The sequence below is a fragment of the Carex rostrata genome, chromosome 4, assembly GCF_964058835.1.
Source record: "Carex rostrata chromosome 4, lpCarRost1.2, whole genome shotgun sequence".
In the NCBI taxonomy this organism is placed as follows: domain Eukaryota; kingdom Viridiplantae; phylum Streptophyta; class Magnoliopsida; order Poales; family Cyperaceae; genus Carex; species Carex rostrata.
In genome coordinates this window covers 11,017,376-11,028,034 of record NC_135921.1, presented here as the reverse complement: position 1 = coordinate 11,028,034, position 10,659 = coordinate 11,017,376, and the positions used below count along the sequence as shown (strand labels likewise).

The following is a 10,659-nucleotide window of genomic DNA, read 5'->3' as shown; positions in this document are numbered from 1 at the left end:
TTTCAATAGAAATTTTAGGTTGGTAAAGTACCTGTTAATGTTTAAGAGCGTTAGGCTACTAATTACTATTTTGTTAATCCAAGAAAAGCAAAATCTGATAATTACACATGATGGCATGATGGAAATAAATAATTACATTCTAAAAATGTTATTTATTCAATAAGTATTTTCCAGCCAGAGGTTAATTTGCTTGATCTTCACAATTAACTTTGTGTTTGTAGGAAAAAAAAAACTGTGAAAGAAGAAGAGAATGACAAACCTTGATATAATTAGTGACCTACCAAGAGATTTGATTGATAGCATATTGATAGGTATGCCGGTGAGAGAGGCAGTGAGAACATGTTGCTTATCTCGCAATTGGAGGTTCGCGTGGTCCTCAATTCCGGAACTTGTTTATGATGAGCGTTCAAACTCCATATTGGAGGACACAAATGGTGCAAACCTTGTCGAAAATTCTGTCCACATGGTAGAATTTGTGGATAAATTTTTGGCACGCCATGATGGTTCGATTCATAAATTTGTTATATCTGATTTGGAACCTTGCTCTGAGGCTCTCAATCAATGGATGGAAGTTCTGTCGAGAAAAGGAATTGAAGAAATGCGGATCACGCCTCACCCTCTATGTAGGAATAAGTGGAAGGTTCCATCTACTTTTTGCAATTTGCAGAGTTTGAGAGAAGTGGAGTTTGAGAAGTGCATGATCGAATTGCCTCAAGTATTAAAAGGATTTAAACTTCTCAAGTCACTTAAGTTAGAGTGGGTTACTATCAACGAGGGTAATTTGACTAAATTGATTTCAGGTTGTCCCGTATTAGAAAATCTGAGCTTGTTCGGACTTATGCATGATATGAATATAACTATCAATGCACCAAGGCTCAAGGAACTACACATGATTTGTTGGGACTTCAATCACGTGTCCTTAAGAACACCAGCGCTCGTCAGAGCATGTCTTTCTCTCAGTACTAATATACTCACTCCTTGTAAAAGCAATATGACTGATATGTTTGATCGACTACCAAATTTAGAAAGCCTATGTCTGAATGGTCGATTAACGAGGGTAATTCACTTTCTTTCATAAATTTACCTTGTCAAAATAACTTTTTTCATAGTCCAACCATTAGCTAGGAATATAAGATGCTTCTAACAATTCATTTGTGCATATCGTCTAATTATATACAAAAAATAAATTAAATAATAAAAATCTGTCAAGTAAAATCATTTTGTTCCTTCTGTTGACAGTACTTGACATATGCATATGGCGCGAAGCTTTCTGGAAGATTCAACCACCTTGAGAAGTTATATCTAGAAATAAATTTTGCATGCAAAAAAGAGGCAGCGGTTGCTCGTCAGTTCTTCCAGCATGCCCCAAATTTAGAAGAACTTACAGTCGTATGTTTTTACATTTTATTCCTCATATACACTCAAATACTGATAGTTATTTTAATTTTTTTTAGATGTAGTCTCTTGTTATATATGTTTTACAATAATTAATCTTTGCAGAAAGAAGCATTTGTCGCCTATGCTACCGAACCAGCGAATTGGGAGCAAAATATTGTTTTTAGGCATCTGAAGTTTCTCAAGATACATTACTTTGAGAATCACAAATCGGTATTGATGTTTGTGAAGTTCTTACTGGAAAATGCACCGGTACTAGAAAAAATACAATTTGAACACGAAGTTAAAGACATTGAGTTTAACAAGATATTGGTGCAACTGAAAAGAGCATCCAGCAAAGTCGAAATCGTTAATGCCGGAATCATCACTCCGAGAGGGTGAATATGTTTCTGCATTAGTATTTTTGTATGCCTTATAGAATACGAGTTACTACTTGCCAAAATATCATGTGTTTAGTATTGATGTTGTATGTATGGTAAATTATATTAATTGTTAGAGTTGAACAACAAGAATCCAGTTTAGTTATATCATATGCGACCTCTGTTTTTGAATATTATAATTTATTTTACTTTAAAGTTTGATTTTGTTATTTTTTTAATGTTCTATATAACCATTAATTCTATAAATTTCTACAATAACAAAAATACTTGTATCTGAAATTATATGAATAATTCACATACTGTAATTTATGTGACAATTGGTGACAGAAACTACTCAATTCAAACATCAATCTAGAAGTATTTAAAATAAGCTATAGTCTGACATGACTGCTACTATTTCACAAGTGCAAAGCATCTTGAAATCAGTAAAATACGTTTAAATTATTTTAATTATTTAAAAAAATTATGACTAACTTTTGAGTCCGTTCGATCTTTTTAAAAAATATAAAATTTCTTTTCCAAAGCTTGGCTTTTGAAAAAAAAATGCATATAGAAATCTATAGAAGAGGTATGAGACAATGCACAAATAGATTTGACTTAGTTTTCATTTAATGGGTAAAAGGAATGTTGACAGTTTTTACTTAAGCAACATTAACTTTTAATAACTAAATGCTTCTATTAAGCAAGTCATTTTCTTGTTCCTTACAATATTATGCAGCTCTATATATAACATGATTCAAATCATCACAATACACCAATAAGATAAAGCACTTAAAACTAGAGAGTTTGAAGAAGAAGGGAATACAGCAATTGTGCCCAAGCAGAATAAATTTATTTTTGAAACTTCTTTAATGTTTTTTGTGCTATTGTTGTGTTCAAGTTCGAAAAGATTAGGAAGGACCGGTAATGACGGCAAAAAAAAATATCAAAGGTTGGATTTTGTTTTTAAATTCAAAACGCTTGTGGAATTGTTTTAATTTTGATGAAATAGAAGTCCTCTTTAATAGTGCATTAAGAGGTTTTAACATTTATGTATGATAACATGATAATTATTGAATATATAAAATTAAGTTAACGTCGATTGTTAAACAGAGGAAACACAAATCATCAGGGTATGTTTGGTTGCAAAATAAAAAAAAGCCTAGAATAGTTAAATCAAGAATAGCTATTGTTTATTTTGTTAGAATAGCCAAATCTAAAAATTCTTAGGAATAGCCTATTCTAATAAGACAAAAAGTTTGGATTTACTATTCTAGCTATTCTAATCTAATCGAATACCAAATATGTTATTCCAAATAGCCTAATCCCAATAATAACATATTCTTAATCCAACCAAACATACCTGAATGGCTAGGGACATCTTCATCTAATTAATTGAAGTTTATATATTAATAATATTAATTTTTTGTTAGTGCACAAACCAAGTTATTATTATTTTATATTAGAAGGAACTAGTGTGATTAATGAGGCACTACTTTAACTATTAAACTTCCATTTTCCATTTGACAATTGTAGTGAATGCGGAATAAATTCTTACTAAATCCACTATTTTTTTCTTAGTTTTGTGGGTTATATTGCTACTAGTGTGGCAGCATGAGCCCATAAATCAAAGCTCTATGGATGGCCATTTTTTCATAGCCCAATTATGGTTGTGTTATTGAATTATTCTCGGAAAAGGCCATTTTGTTATCCGTTTATTTAATTTTTGTTCTTAAAATTTTATTGCCAGCAAATGCAAAGATTATCAATTATTGACCCTATTTATGGTATTATTTATTGCGTGTCTACACAAATCCAATTTGGTATTTAATGATTTTCAATTATTGTTTTTTATTCCACACGTTTGTTGAATTTAAATATTTTTATTTTGTGATGGATTAAATTGATCTAACCTTAAAAAACATGCTGGGTGATGAAATATAATTTAGCTTTTTTTAAAAATATTGACTTGATTAAAAATATATTGTCAAACTTGTGACTTAAATCATCATCAATTAATGAATCCCACCTATTTTTTCCATTACAAACTTTTAGAGTTTATTATATGGGTAACAACTAACAGAGCTACTAATAAAAATAAGAGAAGATAAATATTGTATTTTTTTAATGTTTGTAAATAATTTCTCGTAATGAAAAAAATTCAGAGACCGAGTTCATCCTTATAATTCTCTCCCTTCTCAGTTTATAACAGAGCTAATAATTATATAAAAGATAATAATAGAAAAAAGTATATCCAATCATTGATATACTTAGATATGAATATAAATAACTTTAAGTAATAGAAAATAGCTCAGGAGAATTTTTTTTTGGAGTCAATAAAATTTATATTGAGGAAAACTTTAAAATAAAAAAAATATTTACAAGATCTGCATTTATTTTATGACGGTGGTGCATATATAAATGATGTTCAGTAGTACTAATTAAAGATGAAGAAATTAAATAATTAATAATTATCATCGACGTTGGAATGTTTATCTTGTACAAATTAACCTCTGCACCAATTTAATAGGATAATTATGTACAATGAAAAGAAAATATTATGTGATTGTTTTGCATGCACTGCCAGATGCTCAATTAATGTCGTAGTAATGATAAATCATGTACAGCTTTAATACAAAAACAAATTCAATGGATTTTAAGGTTATTGGAGAAATACAGATACAGTTTTAATTAGTATTTAAAGTAATAGTTTTGATTCAATCCATCAGAATCTGGGTTTTTTTAGGAAACAAAAAAAAATACTAATTATTGCCAAAGATCAGATACATTGATGACTATGAATTAAGGTATATATGGCATTCAATGTCCCAAATTGAAGTCATTAATCTATTTTGTCTCTTTATTTTAGTTCCCTCAGTACATATAACCCACTGACACATCCTTTTTGAATTAAACTCTTAATTTAATCTTTTTAGAATTTTATTTTGAGTCCATACTGTAGTACATTATACCAAAGATAATAATAGTGGTAGCAGTATTAATAGTAATAAATATTCATATACAGCGATGACCGTTGTATCTCAGTGTTGTAAATAACGGTATGCGGTCGTTGGACGGATAAGACACCACCAAGCGATTAATCGGGAATAATCGGCTGATTAGTCGGAAAAAAATTATCACGGTTTGGGCCGATTAATCGGCCTAAACGGACTTTTTTCACAACACTGTTGTACCCAATAAAAACCATTATTTTCATGTTCATTTATCATGAAGCGCGTGTCATCAAAGAAAAGTAGAATGCACATGTAACCTTATTAATATGGCAACAATTCTCAAATCATGAAATGTTATTAATTATGATTCTTTCCTTGCTGTTATTTATTGTTAAACAATTATGAGCAAATTAATGACCGAGGCTGGTGTGTATTTTTTGGGGGCAAATTAAAGGTTTTTGCAACAGCTAGCACACAAACTTTAAAGTTGTAGAACGGTGCAAGGTGTGGGCTAGGCTAAGCGCCAGCTCAAACTAATTAAGGTTGTGTAGAGACAGTATGTACGCTGGTGAAGCTGTACGTCATGTCTTTATTTGTGACCGTGTGGGTGTGGGTGGAAGGAGCGAACTCCGCTGCAGGACTCTATTATTTTAAATTCGACTGTTCATCTGTGTTGAGATTCGTGCACGAAAAAAAAATCAAAGATTAAATTTGGAATAACAGATTCCTGCTCTCCAACCTATTTGGAGAGCAGCAGAGTAACATCCATAGGTGGAATTGGGATCGTTTTCGATATCGTAAAAGATAATATATTGGTATTAGTGGATCCGGACTGTTATTTTAACTTAGTACGAATCTTAAAAGAAACTCCTACATCTTTTATAAGTATCAGATTGAGAGTTAATCTGGACCGTAAAATTGTGCCCCACTTTACAATACTTGTGACTTGTGAGGATACTTGCTTGTGTGTGGAGAATTGGGGGGGGTGTTCCGGATTCCCTAAAGTAATATTTGGGTTTTTGATCGGGACTGTCCGATTCGAATCTGTCGCTTGAGATTGCTTTGCGATTTGAATTCATCTTTCGAGATGTGTGCGCTCCACTTCGGATATATTATCTCGTATTCGAATTGAACGGTCCCGATTTAAAACCCAATTTTTGAGTTACTTCACTGGATCTGAACTCGGGGTGGGGGGGGGGGGATTCATATCAAATGAGGTTACAATTTAGATCAATCCAGACCATCCGATTAGTTTTGGCATAAATATTTAAAAAGACTTATTTGTTTTAATAGTTCATAATTTTCAAATTAAATGATTTTCTATTTACCTAAAAAGTTATTCTAAAAAATATAAAATTTGATCTATAAGTAAATTTGCAAGTAATTAAAATCATATTAAACAATTCAAATAAATAATTTAAGATTTAAAAATATAAAATGACTCAATAAATTCATAACGCGGACAATTGTGTAATGTACATATCACCATAACCTCACCCAAAAAAATTCTTTCTGAACAATTTGCAATTTTTCTTGTTCGGCAAGTTAAATCACACACAAATGCATGATATTGTTGGGCTAGATCTTTGTAGCAATTTGTAAAAAAAAATTTATATTGTATTAATATAATTACGAGTGTCTTATCTGATGTGACAAATATATGAGAGCACGTAATTTTTTGAAAAAATTAGATGATGACTTTTTAACTTTTATAGATACTTATTTTCTCTTTTCTTAAAAGTATATTTTTTTCCTTACAATAGATATCATAAGAATACACACTTTAAACAAAAATTTATGCATGCATAATTTTTTTTATTATGTAATATAATATTAAAAATTGACGAATTTATGAAAAAAAAAAAAAAACTACATGCTTTGAGATAATCTGCATGGATATGTGAATTATAGGTATCGCTGATGTCCGGAACGAATCTAAAAATTAGTCATAATTTTTATGATTTCAAAATCTTAATTATGTACAATGAAATTTAATTTATTTATATATTTTATGAATGTGACAACTTAAGAGTTCAAATCACATCTACAACGTATTATGTTTTTTAAATTGCTGCCACTTCTATTATGATTTTCTAATATCGTCTATGGAGCCTGACATTATAAAGTCAAATTACTTAAATAATAATAAGATACGTTAATTTCTGATATATATCGAAAAGGAATACTATTAAGCATCATGTGAATAAGTATTCAACGGATATTAATTAGTATTTGATAGGTACAGATGAATTTATTTTTCTACATAGAGGATGAGAGGTGGCATGGTGAGAAAGCATATGTATTTTGGACATGAATACAAAAAAGAAAAAAAATTAGATGTAATAATATTTGTATTGCTACAATTATCATTATTATACATTTTTAGATATCAATTTAATGATGTTATTATCATTCGCCTTATTTGAATAGAACTTCATGAAACATATATCAAACATAAAAGTTAATAGTGGAGTTACACATTTTATAACCGAACTAAACAATATACAATATATATGTATTTATTATTGACATTAATTAATAGCATTATCGTTCAGTTTAATAACTTTATCATTCAGCTTCTTTAAAAAACTTATCAGTGATAATTTCATTTTAATGATAATGATAATGTTGTAAATTAAGGTACCGTGTAAACATTTTCATTGTTAGGTTGTACTAAGAAAAAAATTATAAAACACACAGAAATGATATAACTCCTTAATTTAGCCCTTATTGCAAAACAAGTTTTATGATTACTTAAATTGTGACACTGTCAGACTTCTCCATTAAATGAAATTATGATAATCACTACAAATGATATACCTTTCTTAATTGTTCTTTTGTATTAAAAGATATGATTAATTTAGTATTTATTAGTACTTGAAGATAATGCGTTAAATATGATTGCTCATAAGCTTTCATCAGAACAAAGCTTTATTATAATCATCATCACATAATGACTTGTTTTAGTTATCATTAATATTGAATGTTATATATTGTTTTGAATTCAAATATCAACATAAATTTCTTTAAATGTATTAGAAATATAAGATATTCTATTCCTTGATGAAGTGTCTTTTTTTAAAAAAAAAAATTGTACGTCTTATATTTATATTTGAGTGAGTCTATGGTACTATGCATATTACGATTGGTTCGTAATACGGATCAATATTTGATTTTTTTAAAATCCTAACGGTCGATCCGAACCGTTCATCTTGTTCTCCATATTAATATGTGTTTGGAGACCAAATTTTACATTTTTTGAAATTTGTTTACTATTTTTTTAGATTTATTGAAAATCACTGTTTTTGGATGGTCCAGAATTTTCAGATCAAGTGATTTTCTAAATATCTAAAAAAATAGTAAAATTTTTTTAAAAAATGTAAAATTTGGTCTCCAAACACATATTAATATAGAGAACAAGATGAACGGTTCGGATCGACCGTTAGGATCTTAAAAAGCCAAATATTGGGCCGTATTACGAACCAACCCGTGATATGCATAGTACCATAGACTCACTCTTTATTTTTTGTACAGAGATATTATAGCAACAGAGCATAACAAGTCCATTTGCTAGCATTGATGTGCATGCAACCACCTCCAGTTCACAAGTACATCATTTGATGTACATAATAATTTACATAACAGATTAAACTAATATTTTTTTTCTGACAAAATTACCTCTTTCCAAGTGTCAGTATGCATAGCAAAATCTTTGACTGTGTTGAACTCCTAGACTGGCTTTATTAAAAAAATAAGTTATATAATAATAGTAAAATTGTGTCAACTAACTTTAAGAAAATCAGGAATTAAAGGTAACTAACTATATATAAAAACTAAGAAGACTCAGCATTATTTATCCCCAAAATTTGACCTATCATGAATGATTAAATAATGCAATCTAGCTAGCGCCTCTCTAGAAATGCACAGTCAAATTAAGCATATATTAATCCTGTTCAGTACAACACAAGTAAAAAGTCATAATTTGGCGTTGTTTAGAGAACAAGTACTTAAAACACACGCTCACTTGATTTAACCTGGTAATAAGATCCAAAACACAGAGCCCAATTCAATAATAACGCCATGTTGGGATTTGGTTCGTTTGGGGTTGGATCCCAATAATCCTTTATCAATTTTGGGGTAGACCTTTAAATGCCATTATATTTCCCTGGAGATTGTGGTTTTGGATCTGGAGATCATCTATTTGACTCCGTCTGGTTATTTCCCCAACCAAGGTTTCAAACAACAAATGCTGAGATGGCATGTATACTGAAGTCATGCAAAAAAATAAATCAGTGTGTCACTGCTTGAAACAACAAATGCTCATATGACGTGTATACTGAAGCCATGCAAAAAAAAAATGACTACAGATAATATAATATAACTAGTTACGTTATATTTGATTATCACTTGACTAACATGCTCTGATCATTAACATATCATAATTATTTTATGATTTTGATAAAAACAATACATCATGCGAAAATTTAACTTTATCATAATGCAACACGACACGTAATCCTTATTACAATGTGAATAGTTATAATACAGTATTTCGCGCTACGAATTTACATCCCTGACTAATGTCTAATGTCTATCCAGATTCCAGACACCTGTTAAACGGGCACAAAAATGATCCGAACCCGAGACGTTTCGTTCATGTCCCGCTTTAATGGCTCCAGCTGTGCCAACACAACCCAGCATCAAGAAATGAACGGTAAAACTGTTATATAAACTCGGTCTAGACTAGTACATGCGCCAAAAATAAAACTTTGATAACAACATTTGGAAAAACAAAAGAAATTCTTTAGGGAATAATTAATGCATATTATTGGAATCAAAAGTAATAACTCTTACTTTAGCTCATATGTTTAAAAAATTAATGAGTTATTTTACATTTCTTTTTATCAATTTTAGTCCGTAACAATAATTTATTATTTTGAGAAAAAAGCTTATTGATAATGACTAAAATAGATAAAAAATAATGAATTATTTTTCATTTTCTTTTTATTTATTCTAGCCACTAGCCAGTACTAATAAGTTTCTAAGTTATTTATTTATTTCTACAAAAGTAAAACAAATATAAATAGATAATTTTAACTCAGATATTACCAATAATAAAACATTTAACAGAAAAATGCAAATACATTTAATTAAGTGTAAAATGAAATTATTACTCTAATTAAACTTACTTTAAGTCATAATAATTTTAATTTAAAATTGATGCGTGACAATAGAAGACATTTTTTTTTATGATATCTTGTTTTTTTTTAACTAGAAAACTTTGAGATATCCGTTTTTTTTTTACATTCAATTTTAAAAATAAACTTACATAGAATTTATAATACTCTATAAAAGTATTTTTTTTTAAAAGATAATACTCAACGCATCAACATATGTCACACGTGTTTGAAGCATATGCAAAGTTACCGGTTGGCTCCATATCTTATATTTGACAACATATATTCGGAAGAGATGACATAAATTAAAAATTAGATTTCATTAGTTTGAAATTACAAATTGAGATTGCATCACTATATTACGGTCTATACATGTACGAACTAGAACGGGTGTAGGGATGTTAGTCCTTCTCGGAAGGCGCAAGAGGAGAGGGAAGGCAATAAGCTTAGAGTAGTAGTAGAGCGAGAGAAGGCGGAGGTCCCTCGAACAACGAGCAATGAATTTAAATCCCCAGCTCTAAATTCGCATCAGTTACCTTACCTCCTTTCTCTCTCTCTCTCTCTCTCTCTCTCTCTCTGCGCTCAAAGAGAGCCCCTCCGTATTCCTTTGCCTTAATAGACACAAACACCCCTCTTCTCTCTCTTCTCTTAAATTCTCATTTCCCCCGTTGTGGGCGCTATTTCCGACCGCTACAGCCTCCCCTTTCCCATCACCTCTCTCTCTCTCTCAGTCTCTCACTTTAGCTCTCTCTGGTTTAAGCAATAGAAGAGGTG

At 30.1% G+C, this 10,659-nt stretch overlaps 1 protein-coding gene across 1 annotated transcript; it reads left to right on the top strand.

Annotated features, from left to right (window-relative positions):
* The first annotated feature begins 313 nt into the window (after window positions 1-313).
* On the top strand, window positions 314-1,776 carry LOC144553245 (F-box/FBD/LRR-repeat protein At1g13570-like). Its single transcript, XM_078301341.1, has 3 exons — window positions 314-1,057; window positions 1,240-1,389; window positions 1,501-1,776. Exons 1-3 carry the CDS (start codon window positions 314-316, stop codon window positions 1,774-1,776), a joined length of 1,170 nt encoding a protein of 389 aa, XP_078157467.1.
* The last annotated feature ends 8,883 nt before the right edge of the window (window positions 1,777-10,659 follow it).